This window comes from Gekko japonicus, unplaced genomic scaffold (assembly GCF_001447785.1).
Source record: "Gekko japonicus isolate JY-2015 unplaced genomic scaffold, Gekko_japonicus_V1.1 scaffold27, whole genome shotgun sequence".
Lineage (NCBI taxonomy): Eukaryota > Metazoa > Chordata > Lepidosauria > Squamata > Gekkonidae > Gekko > Gekko japonicus.
In genome coordinates this window covers 525,443-549,230 of record NW_015172002.1, presented here as the reverse complement: position 1 = coordinate 549,230, position 23,788 = coordinate 525,443, and the positions used below count along the sequence as shown (strand labels likewise).

At 42.7% G+C, this 23,788-nt stretch overlaps 1 protein-coding gene across 1 annotated transcript in view; it reads left to right on the top strand.

Moving 5' to 3' along the window:
• Nucleotides 1-23,788, top strand: part of CDAN1 (codanin 1) — a 61,717-nt gene that overhangs the window by 7,636 nt on the left and 30,293 nt on the right. Inside the window, exons 2-12 of the mRNA XM_015420045.1 lie at nt 3,243-3,943; nt 5,152-5,373; nt 6,054-6,247; nt 9,259-9,378; nt 11,378-11,456; nt 12,198-12,318; nt 13,463-13,572; nt 18,005-18,094; nt 20,265-20,340; nt 21,515-21,723; nt 22,603-22,714. Coding sequence (XP_015275531.1) covers nt 3,243-3,943; nt 5,152-5,373; nt 6,054-6,247; nt 9,259-9,378; nt 11,378-11,456; nt 12,198-12,318; nt 13,463-13,572; nt 18,005-18,094; nt 20,265-20,340; nt 21,515-21,723; nt 22,603-22,714 — 2,034 coding nt within the window. The remainder of the gene's footprint in view (nt 1-3,242; nt 3,944-5,151; nt 5,374-6,053; nt 6,248-9,258; nt 9,379-11,377; nt 11,457-12,197; nt 12,319-13,462; nt 13,573-18,004; nt 18,095-20,264; nt 20,341-21,514; nt 21,724-22,602; nt 22,715-23,788) is intronic.

Here is a 23,788-nt window from a genome sequence, read left to right as displayed (position 1 = left end):
CCCTCCAGGGGCCTGATCCGGCCCTCGGGCCACATTTGACACTCCTGATCTAAAGCAAACAGCTCAGGTTAGACTCACAGATGCCTTGTTCGTGTCTCTTAGCTCGCAGACCTTGGGTAAAAAGGTCGCTAAATCTACCATTGCTCTATGGCCCAGACTGTGTATTCATAAGACATATGAAGTGCTAGGTCTGAGACCCCCAAGGAACATTACAGCACATTCTACTATATCCACAGCAATGTCAATGGCATTTTCCAGCAGGGCCCCAGTGGAAAAAATCTGCAGAACTGCTAACTGGTCCATCTTTTCCACTTTTGTGAGACACTATAGGATAGATCAATAAGATTCTGTGGATGCTTCATTTGGTAGAAGAGTTTTGCAACTGTTAGTGGAAGGGGGAAAAAACCCACCCATGAAGTCAGCTTAGGCATGTAACCAGCTTGGATGACTTCCCCCAATGAAGGAGAACAAAACATTGGAACCTACGTGAACGTTTCTTTTCTTCAATGAGGCGAAGTCATCCACTTCCCACCACCACTACACACACAAAAAAATTATGACGATATATAGCTGAATGTATGTAGTAGTAATGTATGGCTGCGAGAGTTGGACCATAAGGAAGGCCAAACACAGAAGAATAGATGGTTTTGAATTATGTTGCTGGACAAGGCTCTTGGACTGCAAGGAGACTGAATCAGTCAATTCTAAAAGAAATCAACCCTGACTGTTCTCTGGAAGGCCAGATACTGAAGCTGAAGTTCAAATACTTTGGCCACCAAATGAGAAGGGAGCACTCACTGGAGAAGACCCTGATGCTGGGAAAGATTGAAGGTCAAAGAAGAAGGGGACGGCAAAGGATGAGATGGTTAGACAGTGTTATCAAAGCAATGAGCATTAAATTAAGCAAATTCTAGAGGATGGCAGAAGACAGGAGGGCCTGGCGTGATGCGGTCCATGGGGTCGCGAAGAGTTGGACTCGACTGTGCAACAACAACAAAAATAGCTGAATGTAGGACTGTTATGGAGTTGTGCTATACTAGAACTGGAGGGTCACTCTTGATCTGATCCAGTCACAGCCTTGCAGAAATTTGCATAGCCCTGCCTGGAGCGAGAGGAGGTGTGACCATCTTGGATGATTGCACCTCACTGAAGAGAAGAAACCTTCAGGTGTAGGTTCCAATGTTTCATTTTAGTTTAGGGAGCTCTCCATAAACCTGTACCAAAAACTTGTGGAATAGAAGTGTCACTGTCCAGGGTGGGCTGTAGAACATTAATACCAGTAATGTTTTGCTTTAATTGGATTGGCTTTAGGTGAGAGCTGTATATGGCAATCAGTGGTCCCCTTTCATTTTCTGTCTTGAGTCTGCTCTGTAGTAGCTTGTACTTAGTGTGGTTTTGTCATTTATGTTTTCAGTTAATAACATTACATTAGTTGTAGATTTTACGGGCTGTGTGGCCATGGTCTTGGCATTGTAAGAGATTAGAATTTCAACAGTCAATCAATATGCAAAAGAACCTCCTCAGGAAAGCTCCTCTGTTAGCATGTCATAGCTTGGCAGACTCCTTCAAGATAATGACTCAGCTTTACCCCACCTTCCTGAGTAGATGTAAATTACCTGCCTACCATTTTTCTTCTCACCTTGACACAGAGAGTACACCATCTTTCTGCGTTATACCTCTGAGGATGTCAGTCACAGCTGCTGGCAAAACGTCAGGTCCTACAATGCCAAGACCTCAAAAATCTACAACAACTAATGAGCTCCAGCCGTGAAAGCAGTCGACAACAATAACATTACAGTTTTAAGAATACCTGATATAAATCCTTTGGGTGTGACTCCCTATCTAAATTAATTGAATAAATATGATTGTATCATAGATCTTAACTATCAGCAATGGAACGTGGTGTGCTCTGAATAGTACTAGCTGGTGTGTGAATTTATGTGTAATGTTTGGTGGGTTTCTAACATAAGGTCATGTAGTCGCACCCTGCCAACCTAGCAGTTCGAAAGCAAGAAATTGCAAGTAGATAAATAGGTACCGCTTCGGTGGGAAGGAAACAGTGTTCAGTCCTTGGCATCTAGTCATGCCGGCCACATGACCACGGAAGTGTCTTTGGACAACGCTGGCTATTCGCCTTGGAAATGGAGATGAGCACTGCATCCCTAGAGTCAGATTATACTGGCTTTCGAGCAAGGGAAACCTTTACCTTTACCTAGTTGCACAGTAGTGTCTCAAAAGGGAATGTGCTGAGTGGACTGATCCAGGTTCTAGCTGGTGATAGAAAGAAAGGAAGTTTCTGAATAAATTCATCCAGGACTTAATTTCTGTAGATCCTGATGATAAAAATGTTTTCAAATATATCTCTAGTAGAGAAGGGGGACAGAGGTTGAGGAAATGTTGTTCAAAGTCAGTTGTGAATATGTTGGCATATTGTGTTGAAATAAATTTTGCTTTCTTGAAACGTGGATTTATTCTCGATGCTTGGGGATCCAACAGTGAGTACCGATTGCAGTGGCTGTTTATTTATTAAAAATATTTACAGATTACCTTTTTAAAGACAAGCTGAACCCAAGCAGTTTAGAGAGTCATTAACTTTACAATGCATGCTGTCTCTCTTTTGTTTTAACAGCAGTAGATTAACAGTGCCATCATCCTAAGAAGAGTTTCCTTCTCAGCCCATTGATTTCAGTGGGTATAGGTGTAATTCTGTTTAGGATTGCACTGTAACACTGCTGCCCCTTCTAGAATATTCCAGTTGTAATCCTAAATGAATATATTGGGATTCAACACCTAATGAGTCCAGCTGGTATTTGTTTGTCCTTGGGGGGAAATGGGAAAAATATTTCTCCTATCCCCTGGCCTTCACATCTTTTTGTCTTTGACCAAATCAAACAGAATGCTGGAAATTCTGTGAATAAGCTCCAAAGCACTCCCTCTTTTTAAAAAGGACAGTAGAGGGGAGAAGGTTTACGCTTTTCCTCCTGTGCTGTTTCCCAACTTCTAATGGCCCCTTGGAGCTGCTCTTTGTCCAACTGAGGTAGGTCTTTATAGATGTCCTGGTAAGAAAGTTCCTAGTTTAGGTCATTCTGATGGGTCTGTGTTCTCATGTTGACTGATTTCAATTGCAATGTTTAGAAATGGGATTTTTGTCCAGATTCATACTTCTTTAAAAAAAAGGCTGTTTCTGCAAATATCTAGTTAAAAATAAATCAGAATATTCTTCTTGTTTGTGTTTTCTTCAGGAAAGCCAAGTTCACCCCAAGCTAGCTGTGCTGTGTTTACTTCAGAAAGACTTTGTGCCTTTTTTGCTGAATTACTTAAGGGAACAGACAAGTCAGATATTGACCAATGGGCCTTCTACTCCTGCTAAAACTCCGAAGTCCAAGGTCCTTGGAGATTCTTCTGGCTATAGGAACCAAAAGACAGGATCTGAAAGGAAAAGTCATAGCGCAGCTGGTTCTAGTAGCAGCCGAGTGAAGCTGTTTTGTGATGCAACTCGCAGCAGCTTGTCCCCTCTCAGTACCACTGTTTCTGCTTCAGAGACTCATGGGTCTTTTTATACTGGATCAAGTTTATCGGGTTCCTGCAGTGATTTCCCAAATTTGGATCTCAACAGCCCAGGCTTTGGTTCAGGCTCCTTGTTTCATCGCAATGAAAGACGCTCAGGTCAAAAAGCAAGTTTGGGGCATTTCCTTGTTGCTGGCCCGCCAAGGCGAGGCAGAAGAAAAAGCAGCAGTTCTTTAAGTGCTTCTGGTCAGCCAATGGTACAAGAGCTGGGGCGGAACTTGAATGATGAAGGGAAAAGTGACAGCTCATCTTTGGACTTATCAGGGCAGAGGAAACAGAGTGAAGAGAGTCCTGTTGCTACCAGTTCCCCTCGTGATCAGCTTAACCTAAATGACCTGGAACAGTTTCCACCCATGAATGCTGCTGGAACAACAAAGTAAGTGTTAGTGTGAAACTTGCATTTTCCTTTTTGTAGTTTTAACAAGAAAATAATTTTTCAGTTTTGCATTCTATAACAATTGGAGGAAGAAGGTAGTACCGCTAAAAATCACTAGAGCCTGACTGTGCCGGGGAAGTGGCTCAGTGACCAGCTGACTGACAGGGGATGTGACTCTCCTTCCTGTAAAGTGCTGAAGCCGGGATTGCTATTTCTCCTTTCTAGGCTTCTGCCTGCCAACCAGCTTCAATCTCTTTCTGAATATCTGAATTTAAAATAATGTTCTGACCCTCCTTACCCTTGGAACTCTCTTAACCTTTGCTCTAAGCAAGCATATACTCTTGTTAATAAGATTTTTTAAAAAGAATATGATTTTAATGCATGTTTATTTTTATATTGTTTTCAATTGTTTCTAAGCTGCCTTGGTCAAGATTGTTGGGGTAGACAATGTTAAAAAACCCTGAAACTAAAACTTAAAGCTCTGATGATAGAGTTTAGCCAGGTTACACTATTTTGCTATGGGTTGAATTTCCTAATTGTTTGTCCCCCCACCCACCCATTTAACAAATCCTTGAATGTGATTTCTTTTTCTGAATTTTCATTTTTTAATCTCCCTATATCTCACATAACTGAAGGTTTGCATAGCCTTAACAAACTTTTCTGCTCTTTCATATTTTAGCTTATTTTTTTAATTGGGTATGTTTCTAAATATAGACCAGTTATACATGTCTACAGTATAAAGGAACTATAAGATGGAAATAGAGAAGGATTGTTTCATTTTGACAGAGTAAGGGGCAGCTAAAACAATAGAAACACTTTGACAAACACTTAATTCATCATTTCAAGAAAGAACATATTTAATACAAGGTTTGTCTTTGAAAATTTCCCTGGACTTTCCTACATTTTCACCTGGAAAGATTGGGAGGGAGACAGTCTGCTACACACCGGGGTGGGGAACGACCCTTCTCCATTCCACACAATTGTCAATTTTTTCCCCTTAGGCCTTTAGAGTCCTCTGACAGTTTCGGTCAAATTGGTGAAACTGTTTCTTGATATATCTCTGTGATCTGTGCTTTTGTGTGTATGGTCAAAGTAGGTGACCCAAAATGGTGTCCACAAGGCTAGAATGTGTTTGGAAGGAGGAAATAATTTTCTGTTGTGTGTTTTGTATGTAACAATTTTTTTAATCCCACTGATTCTCCTTTCAGGAAAACAAAACCATTGAGAAGAATCAACCCTACCCCGGTGAGCACTGAGCGACCATTCTCCAAGCCTAAGATGTGTTTCACATCCACGCCTGTTGGGCAGTCTCAGATTTCTCTGTTTCCATCTGAAGGAAGTCCTGAGGCCTTTCCTATCCCCCAGGGATCAAGCATTACCTCGATTCTAGGCAGCCTTCAGGAAGAGAGAGAAATGTTGAAGAAGGAACGGTACATTATGAAATTGGGGCAGGGTGCTGGTGGGTGGGGCATATTTCCTGTGGGTTAGGTATGTTGTTTTAGAGAGTTGGATTAGGCCAGTGGTATTGGGGGAGAGGGGTTTAATGTCTCTTTTCCACACAGTTTTCACAGTTCAGTCCATCCCCAGTTCCATTGCTCAGAACCAGTTCAGCGCAAACATTTGTAATATCACAAGTTGAATTTTAAAATGGCAGTTTTGTACAGTACATGCAACAGCAGGATTATTTCCGGATTCACAATCCCATTGCTAAACCTGAAAGACATTCATACTGTGCCATCCTAAACCAAGATACACTCTTCTAAGTCCATTAACATCAATTAACTTCAAAGGGTATAACTCTTTAAGATTGCATCGTTAATGTCACTTCTGAAAATGTCTTTTAATCTTGTACATGATTGTGTTTAAGGTTAAAATTTGACCCAACAGAACCAAAGAAACTTGATATAGTTTTAACTTGTATTTCATAAATAAACACAGGAGAAAATTGCATTAAATAATACATATTTCTCTGAAGAAATCGCAGTCTTAAGCACTTGATAAATATTGAAAGGAGTCCTGTTGACCATTGTGGTAGAGCAGGAACCATTTGTTCTTGCTAAGATGCGTGCCGTTCTGAGTTCTATGTCCAGTTCTGGATTTTGAATTACAGGTCCAAGTTGTTGCATCACACTTCTTGCTCATCAGGCTTATCTCTGGATTTTGGTACACCCAGCAAACCTAACTGTGGCTGGAATGCAGGTCTCCTAGTTGAAAACCAGATGGTAACTTCTGCAGATATCAAAAAGGTCACCTGCAAAAAACAGCTGGAGCTACTGGCTCAATTGTATTCATCTTGCATAGCAGGTAAAGAGGTGGGAAGCTATGATATTATGTGATATTTGTATTCTTATTGATGTGGAGACATGCTAAGAAAAATGATTTATAGAAACATCCTCAGAATAAAATGTTGGTAATGGTGAATTTTTAAATGAAAACTTACTTTGGAAAAAACATAGATTTAGGTTGCTTAGACCATTCCATCTACTGCCATAATTCGAAAAGTTTTTTCTAATGCTTAAAAAATAGAACAACAGTGTGATTCTTAGAATATTTTTTTAAACCCCCGAAGGGATATTTTTATTTTGCATTAACTACAAACTACAAAGAAAATTAGGGAGGGAAACTACAACTAGGGATAAAGGAAAGATAACCACACTAAACTAAAAACCCAAGAGGAGGAGATCTTATTTCTGTTAATGTAAATGTTAATACCACAAGTGTTAGTATCACAATATACTTGTAGAGTTCCTGTTTATCTTCCATGTTTATATGTTACTGTGTTAATTGTTATGAGAAAATTTTCTGATCTTCATGTTCTTCGCTTCAAAAGGCCAAATTCCGAGTCCTTCTGCCTTTACTTCGGCTTTCTGTCTCTAAAATCGTAGACAACTTTGGCAGGTCCTGCACCCGTTTCTGTAGCAGAGTCTTCTTCCGTTCCAGAGGTAGCAGAGTCACAAGATTTCGTTTCTTCCTCCTTAGACTCTTCTTCTGTTCCAAGCTGACGCCGCAAAAACTCCTTAGCCTTGAAAATGGAGTCTGTCTTCTCTCTTTTGTCGTTAATCTTAAAGATGACACCTTCCGGGATTGCCCACCTGTACGTTATTCCATTAGTTTGAAGAAAAGCAATCAAATCTTTGTAATTTTTCCTCTTTTGCCAAATTTCAAATGGAATGTCTTTTAGAGTCTTGATTATTACATTTCCCATTTTCAGTGGAGTTGCTGATGTCGCTTTTAAAATAACATCTCTGGTCTGTCTTCTTGAGAATCTGACCACAATTTCTCCAAGTAGGCTATTTTTTAATATAATTGGAGTATGTTCTATAGGCCACCTCCATGTCTTTTACCAATTCATCCACTGTGAAGCCTATCACTGGAGCGATGATCTCGCTAAGCAACTTCCTCAGGTCCTCTTTGCTGCTTCAGGAACTCCCTGGAACCTGAGAATCATGTTGGCTTTTTCCATCTGTAATTGTAGTACACGATTTTCTTGAAAATTCTGCTTTATTTCCACTTCTCCCAGTCTTTTCTTCAACTTCTTATTTGTGGTGTCCATCTCTTTGATTTTCTCATTAGCCTGCTCCACTTTCTTTTCCATTTCATTCAGCTGGAGCTGTTGAGATGCAAAGTTCTTATTCATCACAGTCAGTTGCTGGTTAATACCATCGAGTTGCTCCATCACCGGCTTGAGCATATTCGCTAGTAATTTAATGACGTCTGCCCCCTCTTCCGGTTTCGGACTCTGACTGCCTGGTGGTTTCGTTTTCAATTTTGCACGCTGGGCCGCCATTTTTACGATATGTTTACAATTCCTACCGCTTCTTCCTGACTCAAGAAACTCGCCCCACGATGTCAAAAATCGAGTAAGTCTCTCTCAACACACACGCTCCTCCCCTCCCCCTTCATGTTGTTTATCGATTAGTTCACATAAGAGGCGTCCCTCTTTGCTTCCGTTTCTTCCCACACAGGGGGGGGATCCGCTTTTTTAATTGTCCGTTTTATTCAGAACTCACGTTCATTGTCGGTCAGATTCTCTGACCACGCTGCCTTTTAATGATATTCCACTCGATCTCTGGCGCTTGTCCCAGTCAAACCAGCTTGTGCCCAAAGGCCACACAGCATCTGGACCGTCAGGGCAGAGGGGAGCCTCGATTCTCCGGCATTACACCATCAAAGAGGCTACCTCTCAAAAGCCCTTTGGCCTGGAGCCTATTGCAAAAGCTCCGTGGGGGTGTCACTTGAGGTGGCACCCCTCCAGGCCGCTGGTGTGCGGCTCTTCCGCGGCTTGGGGAGAGTGTCCGCCATTGCTGCTTCATAAACCGGAAGTCGTTATTCTTAGAATATTGAATGTCATGCCTAATGTGACATTCTGGGTCTACCATGTGCTTATGCAAAATACAGACAGACCAAGTCTCTTAAACACTGATTTTTGGTTTTGATGTGTTGGAGATGTAGTAAAGAAATCCATGAATGCTGTAAAATGAAAATCGCTGTGTGTTTAAGCTTGCCTTTGATCTGAACAGAGAGAAAGACAGGCTACATTTGTTAAGTAAGATAAAAGTAGCTCTTTTTAGGTTAAACCAAATGTGATGGCTGATTTGTGATTGGATTGCCTAGTGTCTTTAATTTTAAAAACATAGAACTGGAATGGACCTCTAAGGCAATCTAGTCCAACATCCTGTACAGCGCAGGAAATTTACAACTACCTTCCCCCCCCCTCCCAGTGACTCCTGTTCTATGTCCAGGGGAAGGCAAACAAACCCCAGGATCTCTAGGCCAATCTGGCCTAGAGGAAAATTCCTTCTTGAACCCAAAGTGGTGATCGGCATTATCCTGGGCATGTAAGAAAGGGCCAGAAGAACCGAGCACTGGCTTGTCCCTTCCTGCTCTCATGCCTAAATTCACAGAATCTGTGAACTTTTGTTTTTTGCTTAATAGTATCTGTGCCTACTTTCCCCAGTTGGATCAGGCCAGTGGTATTGGGGGAGAGGGGTTTAATGTCTTTTTTCCATACAGTTTTCACAGTTCAGTCCATCCCTAGTTCCATTGCTCAGAACCAGTTCAGTGCAACTACTTTGAAATAAAAAATTACAATGTAATTTATTGTATGAGCTGATCATGGGTCTGCTCTGTATCAGGCATATTTTGGGCCAGGTATAGATATTTTGATCTACAGTTTAATTTTTTTCAAAAATTGGTTTAGTTTGGTAGAATGGTAACTCCCTGAGCCAAAGGAATAGATAGGAATAGAATTTCTTAAATTAACAAATTGAAGATGCTCAGAGTAAATAGCATTATTCCTTTAATTTGCTTTGCAGAAAACCTCGTGCCAAATATTTTCCTGGAGCTTTTCTTTGTGTTGCAGCTGCTAACATCCAAGAGAACATTTTCTTCAGATGACCAAGAGAAAGACCCAGATTTTGATGAAGAATATAAAGGTCAGAAGCTGTGTTGGATAAAGGTCCTGAGCTGCTAGTTACAGTTTGTAGTACATACTAATCAGTCATGTTTTAATTAATTAATTAATTTTTCATATTTATAGCCTGCCCTTCCTGCAAGCAGGACTCGGGGCAGGTAACAACATAATAGCAATACAGTAAATACAATTAAAATATTAAAACACAATTGTATCATTAAAATTGGTGGTCAGCAGATGGATATAGCCAGCTATTGTTGGATGGGAGACAGAAACCTCAGGGAGGCCATATATGGATGCCCCCTGCCTCAGCCGAAGGCCTGATGGAAGAGCTCTGTCTTACAGGCTCTGTGGAATTGAAGGAGATCCCTCAGGGCCCTGATCTCAGTGGGGAACATGTTCCACCAGGCAGGGGCCAGGGCAGAAAAAGCCCTGGCCCTGATCAAGGCAAGAGCGACGTCTTTCGGGCCTGGGACCATCAGGAGATGTTGATCCATAGAGTGTAATGCTCTCTGGGGCATATATGGGAGAAGGTAGTCCCTCAGATATGTTGGTCCCAGACCATGTAAGGCTTTGAAGGTTATTATCAACACCTTGAAGCGAATCTGGAACTCAACCGGCAACCCATGCAGTTGACGGAGCATCTGCTGAACGTGAGCCTGCACAGGCATCGTCATCAGCAGGTGTGTTGCCACATTTTGTACCAGTGTAACTTCCAGGTCAGCCTCAAGGGCAAGCCTGCATAGAGCAAATTGCATTAATCAAGACTGGAAGTGACCATTGCATGAGCCACTGTAGCTGAGTCCTGAGGAGAAAGATAGGATCTTAGTAACCTAATCTGCCTAATATGGAAAAAGGCAGATCTGGCGACTGTGGCAACCTGGGCTTCTGTAGAAAGAGAAGCATCCAGTTCCAGTGTGACTCCCTGGCTTCTCACCTTCTGGGCCGACGCCAAAGGCATCCCTTCCAAAGTGGGAAGCCTGATACCCACATCCATTCTCCCCCTGGCTCAGGTACGGGACCTCTGTCTTCGATGGACTTTAAAGAGTTGCATTTCATTTACTGTGGGCATGTTAGAGGCAATAAAAATGTGTGGTCTCTTTGGTTTCTAAATGACAAGAATATAACTAATCATTTGAAACCTGTTTTTAAAGTATGTGTTCCTATTCACTGAAATACTTGAAAACCCAGTAGGATAGAGATTTTAATGTAAATGTCCAAAATACCAATATGCTTATTTAAAACAGTGGAACCTGAGCTGCTTTCACACAGGGGTGAGAAAAGCCATCCCCATTGCGTGAGCACAAGCAAGCAGGATTGAGGGGTGTATGCTGTGTTCCAACATCACTTACTTCTGGTACCCCACCCCCTTCCTGCTTGTCAGGCTGGTGCAGAAACACTGTTGTTGGCAGTTGCCAGGACCCTCTACAGCTTGGCAACCCCCTCCCTCCCATCAACAGTTAATCTGTGGCTGACAGCCTTGGCTGAGATTTAAACCTTTTAAAGTGCTGAAAAGGAGGTAGAATGCCAGAACCGGGCATTGCCATTTTGAAAGCAACGCAAAGCTCTCCCATCCCTCCCCAGATTGATTGAAGGCGGAGCTTTCACAGGGAGTCTCTGCCTGCAACCAGAGCACTGTTTCTCTTTTTAAGTCAGAGCAAAGGAAGTTTTTCTTTCCTAGGATCCCCAGGAGCCATGCTCAGAAAGAGCACAGCATAGTGTGGAAGTTCCCAAATAAAGTGGAGGCATGCTGTCTGCCACCGGCGGGGGAGGGGGGAATCCCTGTGTGGAAACATCCTTTTTCAGTGGTTGGCCTTCTCAAAGACCTGGTGATAAGAGGGCAATGCTGGAAATAGACTTGTGGGATTTGTTGGTAGTCAGTGGATGATCTACCAGTTCTTCATGGGATGTAGCTCTTAAGCAGTTCTTTCTCTGTGGAGATTACCTAGTTTTCTACCTAGCGTCTCACTTTAATTGTATTTAATGTCAGTGTTAAGTATGTTAATACATTTTATTCACAGATGCAGTAGAGAGGCAACACTTTTGCAGTGTGCACAACTGTGTCTATTTTGCTGTGCAGGTCCTGGATGATCAGTTTGAGTAAGTTAAAGGGTTTTGGAATTGGGGCTGCTAGGCCTATACCTGGCAGTCCTGAGAGCCTATGGGGATGGGGCATGGGAAGGGGGACTGTTGTGCGATATGGTGATGATCACTTCCAGGTGAAGACCCATAAGTGATATCAATCACACAACACTCTTAAACTTCCTACATGTTACCGAAAGACAATGGCTATGAATTGGAGGAGTAAAGACTATAGAAATTGGGTTGCTGTGTCCATGACACTATAGAAATCTCCCCAAAGTGATGTCGCTGTGTCTGCAGCCTCAAACCCCCCCCCACACACACACACACATTTCTCCCACAGCAGGCAATTTGCAGTGTTCCTGCTATGTGCATTTGCTTTTACTTTTTGGTGCTTACTTTATGCTGAGACACCTTATGTCTGAATAACTCCCTTAGTACTGCAATGTTAATTCAGCTGTAAGAAAACTATGGTCCTGTAAACATTTGACAGTTCCATCTGAAATGGGGGTTTTGGTGTGGAAAGGTGTGTTCAGTTGCGTTTGGATTTGATTTTGCTTCTGCTGCCACCAGAACTTCCTTCTCATTTGTCTGTCAGTCAGTCACACACACAAAACCTTTATTGGCATGAAGATTTGTCAGTCTATATAGGATGATTTTCATCAGTGGTGTGTAGAGGTTAGGGGTGCAATTCATTAGGCTTTACTTGGATTTTATCTTTCATTTCATACTTTTTTCTTGTTGCTGTTGTCTTGGTAGAGTTGTATCTCATTTAGAGAAAGGCACATTGAAGCTCTTGGCGGAGAATGAAAGGGTTGCATCCTTTTCCCCTGACTTGCATAAAAGGCTTATGGCAGCCTATGAAAACAGCACAGCAAAGGTAAATGCTCAGTCAGTTTTGATACCAGAAGACCTTTGTGAAACTATGGTCTCCTCAATGTTCCTTGAGGACTAAAATGATTTTTTTAGCCTTCTTACCATTCATGATTGTGGTCCTAGGGGGAGGGGGAGGCAGCCGGGTGGGGAAAAGGAGACACAGAGCACACCAAGATCTTGGTGGAGTGAAACAGGCTACAGCTTTTATCGATTACAGCTGATGGAGCGTTGGTGCACCATGGGGCACAGATCCAAGCATCAGGTGACCCGCCTGTCAACTGACTGAACCCTTTCCCAACTCACGTGCTGGGAGATCTCCTTAAGGGGTCTCCACCTGTGGGAGGCAGGCATGCAGCTGCAGCTTCCCCCTCAAACGTATCCAGCCCAATATCTGAAACTGTCCAAAAGCTTTGACAAGAAATAAAACAATAGGAACAAACCATACAAAACAGCATGCAACTATGCTGGGTGTCCCTTTGAGCTGACTGAGTGGCTGGGCCCAGGCAGCATGACTGGAAGAAGGGAAGGAGTGGACCAGAATGAAGACTATGCTTCTGAGGTCTGCTCCAGCCTCTGCCCCCAGAAAGTTCCAGGTGGCCAGTGATTGGCTTGCTGAGAAGGCTGCCGGGCCCCCGCCCAGAAGGCTCCCTGTTGCCATGGCAAGGCTTTTGCCTGTTGGTGCGGCTGACATGGAACAGCCTTTTTCTGGCCCAGCTTCCCACCTTCCAGATGCAAAGCAGCCCTGGGTTGAGTCTATGGTCAGTGTTTGTCCCCAGTATTTTTCTCTTCTTAACATTAAAAATCGGAATCTGGTAGTGTCTGCACAGAAACTTCCTAATAGGGCCAGAATTACAATTGCATCATAAGTTTAAAAAATGGCAAAAAGCAAAATATCAGTTAACATTTTCTTGGTTGACTTCTTTTTCGGTTGACATTTTCTCAGCTGACTTCCTGAATATTGGGCATTCTGCACATGGTATGACACTGAAGCTGACCAAATATAAAGTTCTAACAATTGGCATATGAATGTATAAGGGAGAGTGAGTTGTAATTCAGCCCTATTGGTTTAATTTTTTTAAAAAAATTATGTTTGCATTGCATGTTACATTATCAGGGATATGTTATGATTAACTATATATTTTGTACAGGTGTCCCTTTTGCTGCCCTCATCTGTGCAGTCTGTTTCTTTCCAACCAGAAACTGATGATCGGTCTAACTTTTCCAGTGATAAGGCATTTCACATATTTAAGAAGCAAAGGTAAGTACCATCTTCCATCAAGGGGTGTTGTCATGTTTTATGATTCTTCAGTTTGCTAAATATTGTGCTGGTGTTTGGAGAGCAGTTCTTAAAACACTCAGTTCTCCAGAAGATACTTCTTTGTTGCAGTGAAACAACCACAAGGGCCACATTGTGTGTGCTGAGGAAGTAACCTATCGTAAATAGCTTGATTCATAGTGGCAAGTAATCTTGACAAGGAGTCCAATTAATTCTTGTTGTTAGACCAAAATTGTACACCCTGCTTCCTCCTCTTATGTATTTCTCATGAGAAAGATCTGAAATTAATTCAGTAGAATCGATTATTTGATTTTTTTTCCCCTCCAGAATTGTATTGATTGTTAAAAAGAAGTATTTCGTGCAAACATTAATTTGAACTAGTTTGGAGGCTCAGCCTTTTTAGTAAAGGTAAAGGTAAAGGTTCCCTTGCTCGAAAGCCAGTCGAATCCGACTCTAGGGTTGCGGTGCTCATCTCCGTTTCAAAGCCGAAGACCCAGCGCTGTCCGAAGACGTTTCCGTGGTCATGTGGCCGGCATGACTAAACACCAAGGCGCACGGAACGCTGTTACCTTCCCACCGAAGTGGTACCTATTTATCTACTTGCAATTTCTTGCTTTCGAACTGCTAGGTTGGCAGGAGCTGGAACTAGAGACAGGAGCTCACCCTGTCTTGCGGCACCCGGGTCTTGAACCGCTGAACTACTGACCTTCCACAGCCTGCAGTTCAGCGTCTTAACCACTTGAGCCACCGCAAGGGAGCAATTTTTTACCTTGGTGACTGACTCCAAAATCAGATTATCCCAGCTGTATTATCTAACATCTCCCCATAGCTACTAACATTAATGGCCAGCCCTTGTTTCTTTGCTGCCCCAACCATACGCTCTTGTTTGTCCTGCATTTCTTTTTGTTACTTTGTCATGATTAATAATTTTGTCTCTAATGACTTTATTTTATTCATTCTAACTTTTAAAACTTTTGGGTCGGAAATTCCTATTTGTTTATGAATACACTGAAACTCTTGTTCTACCACGATGATCTCAGGGGGGAAAAAAATCTCTTCAACAGCAAGTTACATCATGCTGCAACAGGAGTTGGAGGCTGGAGACTGGCAACCAACAGATTGCTTCGTTTCCCTGTGACCCAACAATAATAGCTGGCCACTGGTGGTGGCATTTTGTATTATATGTCTAGGTGAACAGGCATTGGGGTCAGGGTAGATAGTGTCCAGATTGAGCTACTGGTGGGTAGAGGGAGGTGTAATGGGAGGAGGGTGGGCCAGAGGAGGGTAAAGAGGGATCGTCAGGTCAGACTATTCCTCTTTCCAGTCCCCAACCAAGGTGACCCTGGTAATCTTACTGACCACCTATCAGGCCTGGAAGTGATGCAGCTGGATGCCAGATCTGTTCAGAATAAAAAGTCCTCATCCAGGATTTAATACTGGATGAGGAAGTTGACCTGTTATGTATCACAGAGACCTGGGTGAGTGAAGGAGGGAGGGGGTGGCTGTCTCCCAATTCTGTCCCCCTGGGCTTCTCATACAGCATCAGCCTAGCCTTGGTGGAAGGGGAGGAGGCATGGCTGTGGTCTGTTGGGCCTGTCTGGCACTCACCAGGTGTTTTGTAACCCAGAACCCCAATTTTAAGTGTATGTACCAGATGTTGGGACAGAATAGGGATTGGTGGTGTGCAATGTTCCCTCTAAGCTGTGGAGTCTTGTGAGCAAAAATTCTACTTTGTGAGCTGCTGGCATTAAAGTTGTAAGTGAGCCACTTGGCTACTGCATACATCAGTTTGCTTTGGAGCCATCCTTCTTGAGCTAATACAAAAATGTGTGAGCTGGAGGCTAAAAAACTGTGAGCTAGCTTACACTAACTCAGCTTAGAGGGAACACTGGTGTTGTGCCGCCCAACTGTCTCCATGCCTGAGTTGATTGAAGCAGTCTCAGATTTGGCACTGAGGACCTCAAGGATTCAGTATCCATGCTGAGGCTACCCTGACTGGAGTGGCTCAGGACTGCATGGTTGCCATGACAACCACGGGGCTGTCCCAGAACATTCTAGTTCCTACACATATATTGAGACATATGCTTGATCTGGCTTCCTCTGGGGACAATGCGTGGCTTGGTAATGGAGGAATTTCCCCTGCTGCTTTTGTCTTGGACTGACCATTAGACTCACAGAACTCAGAACACCTAGAAGGGTGGGGGGCCAATTAGGATGGTCTGCCCCAGGATGCTAGTGGCTCTGGATGGTTTCCTGACATCCCTTCAGGATTTTCCAGGCAGGAAGGCTGGAGCTCTTGTCACACTCACAGCCCTGGCCAGTCTGGAGTATGGAGATGACCCAGGCTGTGGACATGATCTCTCCGAAGTGCCCTCTACCCTGCTGTAAAGCCCAGAATGTTCCTTGGTTTACTAAGGAGCTTGCAGCAATGAAGCATTGGAGTGCAAGTGGAAGAACAGACCAAGTGAATGTGGCTAAACACAGGTGAGAGCACATTATTGTGCCTGACCTGTGGGTGGTGATGGCGACAAAGCAAGCTCACTTTTCCTCTGCCATTGTACCCACAAAATGCAGTCCATTGGAGCTTTTCTGGGTTGTAAATGAGGCCCATATCCCAGCCTTGTGAAAATGTAGACATGGAAAGTGTACTGGCTTGCTGAGAAACCTTTGTGATGTATTTTGAGGATAAAATCATTTGCATTTGCTATGACTCAGATTCCACATTTGGTGCAGTTCAGTCTCAGGGTGCCAGTGGAGTTCACTCTGGTTCTAGTTGTATGGAGGTCCATCAGTTAGTGAGGCCTGATGAAGCAGAGAAGCTGCTCAGAAGTATGCAACCCACCGTGTCTAGACTGGATCCTTTTTCTTCATGGCTTTTGGTATCAAGCCAGGCTGGGCTGGTTGAATGGGTACAGCTAGTAATAAACCCTTCCTGTGGGAGGGTATAGTTCTGGCCACTTTGAAAGAGGTGGTTGTACAACTCCTCCTGAAGAATACAGCCCTGGACCCCACTGGCCTGAACAACTATTATTCAATGGCCAGTATCCATTTTTGTTAAGGTGTTTGTGTGGGTGGTGGCTTCAGACAATCTATGAGGAACTGGGTTACAGTCTGGGTTCAGGCCTGAATGGAAACAGCCCTTGTCATCCTAATATTTGATTGTTACCAAGAGAGGGGCGGGGGGAGTCTGTCCCTGTTAATTCTTTTGGACCTCTCAGTAATGTCTGAGACTTTGTTGGTTCTGCTCGTACTTGAATGGACAATTCCAGAAGGTGATGCTGGGGGACTGCTGCTCGGTCCTGTGGCATTTATGCTGTGTTGTCCTGCAGGGCTCCATCTTGTCCCTCGTGCTGTTTAACATCTACATGAAACTGCTGGGGGAGACTATCAGGGGATTTGGAGTCAGGTGCCACCAATATGCAGATGACACTCAGCAATCCTTAACAGCTGAGTCAGTTGGAAGTCTGTGGAAGTCCTGAAGAGGTGCCTGGAGTCAGTAATGGGGTGGATGAGGGCCAGTAAACTGAAGCTCAGCCCAGACAAGACTGAGGTGCTGCTGGTCAGTGACAATTATGCTTGAGAACAGTCAGTCTGTCCTGGAGGGGGCTGCGCTCCCTCTTTGTTTTTGTGGGAATTTTTCCACATCAAAATAGGGTGGAATTTGGCTTGGGGTAGAGACATGCCCCAAATGCAGTATGTGTAAGTTTTTACAGTGTTTTAATGAAAAAAGCAAGGCAAATTTTTTTGTTAGCAAGTAGAATAAATTGTGAAGTATCTGTAACCCTCTATACTGCACCAGTGTAATGCACAACTTTTGTTTGTAGCAGAGGTTTAAAGGGCTGACTCCAGGAAAAGAATGATAGTGCTTTAATCATAATAGATCTGCTCAGCAGTGTTAACACAATATACAAATGAAGAGGTTTGCAAGCTGGTAATATCCTTGGAGCTGAAGTGAACACAGCTAGTTGTCAAGCTGCTTGCAGTAAAAACAGCATCCCTTTCCTTCACTTCTGGGGTTTCCTTGGGGGAAAAAATGCCTTTCAGCCCTCCCACCTCCTTTACCAAGCAAAGTGGTCATCCCATTTTTCCACATAAAGCATTGACTTGCTTGGTAGTAATTGCAGATGATTTCAGTGGGGTTTTCTTCCAGTACTTAAGCTTAGGATAATAGCTTTAAATGTGTGTGCTGGGTTCTTTGGCTTTTGTTTCTGAACAGTCACTAATAGAATATCTATAAATTATACGGTATAGAAAAAGCCCCTTCTTGCTGGAATTGGCTGTGCTTTCCTGCTGCTGTTTTGCTTTTAGATGAGTAGAGTACTATGGCACCAATAATGTGGGTTGGTGGCACATCTGATTATTGAGATTTTGGATCTTGAAAGACTAACTGTTGAATGTCTGTCTCCTTCAACAGGGATATTTTCTATGAGTTGCTGCGTGAATGGGAAGATAATAGTGAAAAATCAGGTTGGGATTTTGAGAGGTGCCTGGGCAACAGGATCAGGTAATGATCTTTGGTGCAGTAGTTTTGCTATCTACAAGTTAACAGAACTCCTTAAGTGCTCACAAAGGCTGTAGTGCTGCCTCGTCTTGAATATTTGTTGGAAACCTTTTGTCATTGGTGTGGGACCTGTCTTCTGGGATTCCACAGGGTGCAGTTCTATCCTTAGGACAAATCATTCATAGTTCTGGGATTGGTTGTCATCAGCATGCTGCTGGTGTTGGTGGTGGTGTTCAGTCACACAATCGAGTCCGACTCTTCGCAACTCCATGGACCGCATCACGCCAGGCCCTCCTGTCCTCCATCGTCCTCTGGAGTTTGCTCAACTTCATGTTCATTGCATCAATAACACTGTCTAACCATCTCATCCTTTGCTGTCCCCTTCTTCTTTTACCTTCAGTCTTTCCCAGGATCAGGGGCTTCTCCAGTGAATGCTCCCTTCTCATTTGGTGGCCAAAGTATTTGAGCTTCGGCTTCAGTATCTGGCCTTCCAGGGAACAGTCAGGGTTGATTTCTTTTAGAATTGACTGATTCAGTCTCCTTGCAGTCCAAGAGTCTTGTCCAGCAACATAATTCAAAAGCATCTATTCTTTGGTGCTTGGCCTTCCTTATGGTCCAATTCTCGCAGCCGTACATTACTGCTGGGAATACCATTGCTTTGACCATACGGACTTTTGTTGGCAGGGTGATGTCTCTATTTTTATTATGCTACTGCTTTCCTCCCAAGGAGCAGGCGTCTTTTAATTTCATGTGGCTGCAGTCACCGTCTGCAGTGATCTTGGATCCCGGGAATGTGACGTCTGTCACTGCTTCCATGACTTCCCCTTCTGTTTGCCAAGTAGTGATGGGGCCGGATGCCATGATCTTAGTTTTTGTGATGTTGAGTTTCAAGGCAACTTTTGTGCTCTCCTCTTTCACCCGGAGGAAGAGGCTTTTTAGGCCCTCTTCACTTTCTGCCATTAGAGTGGTAGCATCTGCATATCTGAGGTTGTTGATGTTTTTCCCAGCAAACTTAATTCCGGCTTGTGATTCATCCAGGCCGGCATGTTGCATGACGTACTCTGCATATAAATTAAATAAGCAATATACATCCTTGTTGTACTCCTTTTCCTATGCTAAACCAATCATTTGATCCATATCCGGTTCTAACTGTCGCTTCTTGATCCTTATACAGGTTTCTCAAGAGACATGTGAGGTGGTCTGGTACTCCCATCTCTTTAAGGACTTGCCATAGATTGTTGTGATCCACACAATCAAAGGCTTTAGCGTAGTCAGTGAAGTAGACGTAGATGTTTTCCCAGCTTGTACTTCTGGCAGTTCTCTATCCACGTACTGCTGAAGCCTAGCTTGTAGGATCTTGAGCATGACCTTGCTAGTGTGTGAACTGAGTAGTTTGAACATTCCTTGGCATTGCCCTTCTTTGGGATTAGAATGTAAACTGACCTTTTCCAATCCTGTGGCCACTGTTGTGTTTTCCAAATATGTTGATGGTACTCAGCAAATCTCCTGGTGATGCAGTAGAGGTCGTGAATCTCTGCCTGGCCACAGTGGTTAACTGGCTAAAAGTGAACCAGTTGAAACTAAACGCTGAAAAGACAAAGGTAATACTGGTTGAGAAGGTGGAGGCCTTGAAGAACATTGCTCTTCCCACTTTTGATGGAGCTCAACTGATCCTTGCTGACTCAGTAAAAAGCGTTGGGGATCCAGCTTTATTACTGGAGAAGCAAGTTAATGCAGCTGCAAAAGACTTTCTGCCAACTCAGCCTAGCCAGTAAGATGTCCCCATAACTTGATGTGCCAGACCTGGCCACCTGGATCCATTGCCACAATAACATCAAAAGTCCAGTAGCACCTTAAAGACTATCAAAATTTGTAGCAGGGAATGAGCTTTCATGAGTCACTGCTTACTTCTTCAGATACTCATGAAAGCTTATGCCCTGCCACACATTTTGCTGTGGTTGGTGTACAAACAGTAGAAGAAGTAGTGTAAATAGGTGCTTCTCACTGATCAGGGAATTAGAAAGAAAATAGCACTTTTCAGTTTTGACCCTTCCAAAGCTTGAAATTGCATTGGAAGACATTTGCTGTTCCTTATTGTCCATGCAAAATTAAAGCTATTCTATTTACTGTGACTAAATCAGTGAGAATTCATAATTTCTCTCTTACTTTACAGAGTTATGATGGCTCACCTGTCAGCAGCCTGTAACTACAGCCACTTTGCCAGGCTCTTTCAGAAACAGCTTCTTCAGGTAAGGAATGGCAGAATTGCAAGATGGTAGGCTTTGCTAACTGGTGGCAAGACTTCTGTGGTAGTAAAACTTTTCCTTTGTTTGCATCTACAATACTGGAAGAAAAGTTTCCCTTTAAAGTTAGGCTACCATGTTTCTTGGTGGTAGTAGGAATTTCCTACTTTTTGCATTTGGGGGGGGGGGGTTGGGTGTGTTGCCATAACCTTATGAAACTACTTTTCATGGAGGTTGTTTTGCTACTGAATTTTAATCTTTGTTTCTGTGGTTTTGTGGATGTTTTATGAGGAACAGATAAGGAGAGCCATGTGACCTCAACCTTATAGTTCTAAGGCCCTCTGAGTTAGCACAAATTAAGGCTTTTGCATGGCTCTTTCTGCCTTTGAAAAAAGCAAATCTTGTTGTTGTTTAGGCTTACTTGTTTCTGATTCTTTTGTTCTTTGCCTATTCCGCACGATAATACTTGAATAAAAGGACCATAAGTGATCTGCTTGGAACTGTATAATGAATTGTTCATCAAGCTCAAAAAGTCATGTATCAGAAATGGGAAAAAAACATGCCTTCAGTATTGCATCCAGCAATTAATTTATGGTCATCTCAAATTTCTTTTGTATAGACAGAAATTTTCACTTACTCATAGAGCTTTACTATTGCTCATCTGTTGAAAGAATATGTATAACTTTCTGAAATCACTGGACTCTACCAGGGTTAGTTAGGAAATGCTGGATCTCAACCTGTGTTGATTCACATTCTTAAATTCAAATCAATATGTTGCATTTGTGTTTTTGTCAAATATATATAATTTATTTTGTAGTTCTATACTGATAACAGAATCAGTAGAAACAGCACCACAGATTTAGTTTACCTGAAAATGTACTGTTTTTTGCGTGACATCTGGAGACATGAAATACCCATTTATACTGTTTTCTCAGTGGTGGGTTCACACATGTAATTCATCACTTCATGTTGCACCCATCAAAAGTGATGAATATTCATGTTTGAAGTCCTCAGTGGCACTCATTGAGTGATGTAAGTATATTTGAATCAGTCCTAAGCTACAAAGTCAAATAGGACAATAATGAGAGGTATGGGGGTATGGTGGTGGACGGTTGGGTGCTAAAAGGAGAAAAATCTTAAAAGTTTTGCACTTTCCTCTCCCCCCCAATCTCTTCCAAAGATGTGTAAAGTTCCCACTGGAGGCTGCACAAGTTGGGGAGACCTTCCAGACCAGGATGTACTTAACATGCTGGGATCAGACAATCTGAGTCGGTTGAAGAGGCTGCAAGAGAGATTTATTGTCCCTCAGAGCATCAGAGGACCGTGCCCACCTCCTTCCTTCCCTGGATGCCAAGAGTTCTTCAGGGATTTCATCCTGAGTGCTGGAAGGTTAGCTGCTTATGGCTGCTTCTGCCTGCGCCATTTTTGGGTAGAGTAATGGCTTCTCTAAGAGGCATTTGCTGCTGCACTAGACTTGGTTTTGACAAGTGTCCAAATATGTGGTGGAGGATGAAGTACTGAAAAGGGTTTGTGCTCAGTCTATTCCCTGGATGGCAGGTTAACTAAGTTTTTGCCTGCATTTCCACAAATCCTGCTCCTTTTAGGTAGCTGTTTCTTTATCAGTTTATTGCCTCAGTTAACAAAATGCTTCAGAGTTCTTGTGCCTTTTCATATTCCATGAGGCAATATGACATTGCACTGTGACAAGCTAAAAAAATGATGCTCAGTATCGGGGGACAAACCTGTGTGAGAGCGCTGTAATTTAATTTCCTTTTAAAAATTGCACGAAATGCATTTGAAGTGTTTGTGTGTGTACCCTAAAATGTGTTTGTTACAAATATTTGTTCAAATTGTCACTATGAAACACCATTCAGGGCTTCAGAGATATTTTATTATTTTTTTAATCGTATGACCAGTACCCTGATACATACATACACACGCATAGGACAGACTGAAGTCTTATGGCATAAAGGCCAACACTTCTTTATTGAAGCGACAACTTTCTGGACTTCTGGACTTGAGCCCAATTTGTTAGAAGCATACGGTGGGTCCTTATTTGACAGACACATTTATACTGGTGGTTCTGTTTTGAGGGTTTTAAATACACTCTTGCATTGTATCAGCCATTCTCAAGTATAGTTATTAATCACAGTATAATAATAAACCTGGGGATATTTAATACAACTTAATGACCTAGCTGAATTTAAACGTCTTATAAAATAAGTTTTGCACTATTCATTCTAAATTCTTTTTCTTTCTTTGCCAAAGCTATCAATTTAATCAGCACCTGATGGACAGTCTCTGCCTGCAGATACTGGAACTGAATGCTCTTGCCTTGGTGGAACATGAACGCAGTGATGGGGAAGCAATGGATGAACAGGTAAGCTGCATTGCCTGTGGACAGCTCTTCAGAAGTCTTGTTCATTGAACCAGTCCTAATGCAGAATCTTTATTAGCATTTCTTTACAATGTTGCACAAGTAAACAGTAAACAGGCTTTCAGTAACCATTGTATCTGGCCTCACTTGTGACTGTGGACCAGTGTGTGTAAATATTTCTGTGTGAGTTCTCCAGCATAGCAGTGTGCTGATTTGCCCCACTTATGGAATTTTAGTTCTCTCGGCCTGGTGTCTAAAAGTGCTACCCTTAAAAAAAAGTCTTTGGCCAGATAACCTAATTTTTTTTCTAGGTAAAATAAAGTATATTTGTATTGAAGAAGAAGGGGACGGCAAAGATTGAGATGGTTAGATAGTGTAATTGATGCAATGAACATGAAATTAAGCAAACTCCGGAGCACAATGGAAGACAGGAGGGCCTGGCGTGATGTGGTCTAGGGGGTCGTGAAGAGTCGAACTCGACTATGCGACTGAACACCACCACCATCAGCATGCTGATGACAACCAATCCCAGAACTATGAATGATGAACCCCTGCTGCCACTTCTCTGTGAGGCAGATATTCCCACCAAAACATTGTTCCCCCCTCTGACTGAGCAGCCTCTTAGTAGCGTATTTGAATTATAGAATTGTAACTTTCTGTGCGTCCCACCCTGTGCTAAAGAAGATATCTGGCTTTTGCCTGGGCCAGAGATTTATTGTAACTCAGCAGGAGCCCTCTTATAAATCCCTTTGGAAATGGCACTTGAAATGAAGTCAAGTTCAAACACAAAGGTTGATTTTATTGAACGCGCACAGTTGAGTAGGACTAGGGCAGGGGATGAGAAGTTGAGGTAAATTTGGTTGTCTATACAAATTATAATATTTTGAACAGGCAACAGAGTAAAGTTGAAGTTTATATTCTTAGACTCAGTTCTTAGCTGTGAGAGGTTTGTTTGTCTTAGAGATTTCTTTCAGCAGCAATGTGTCTTAATAAAGTTTGATAAAACTATCTTAAGTTTCCTGGAAGTACGTTCTTCCAGTATTTAAATACTTCCCTTGTGTGGTCATAACTTTCCCG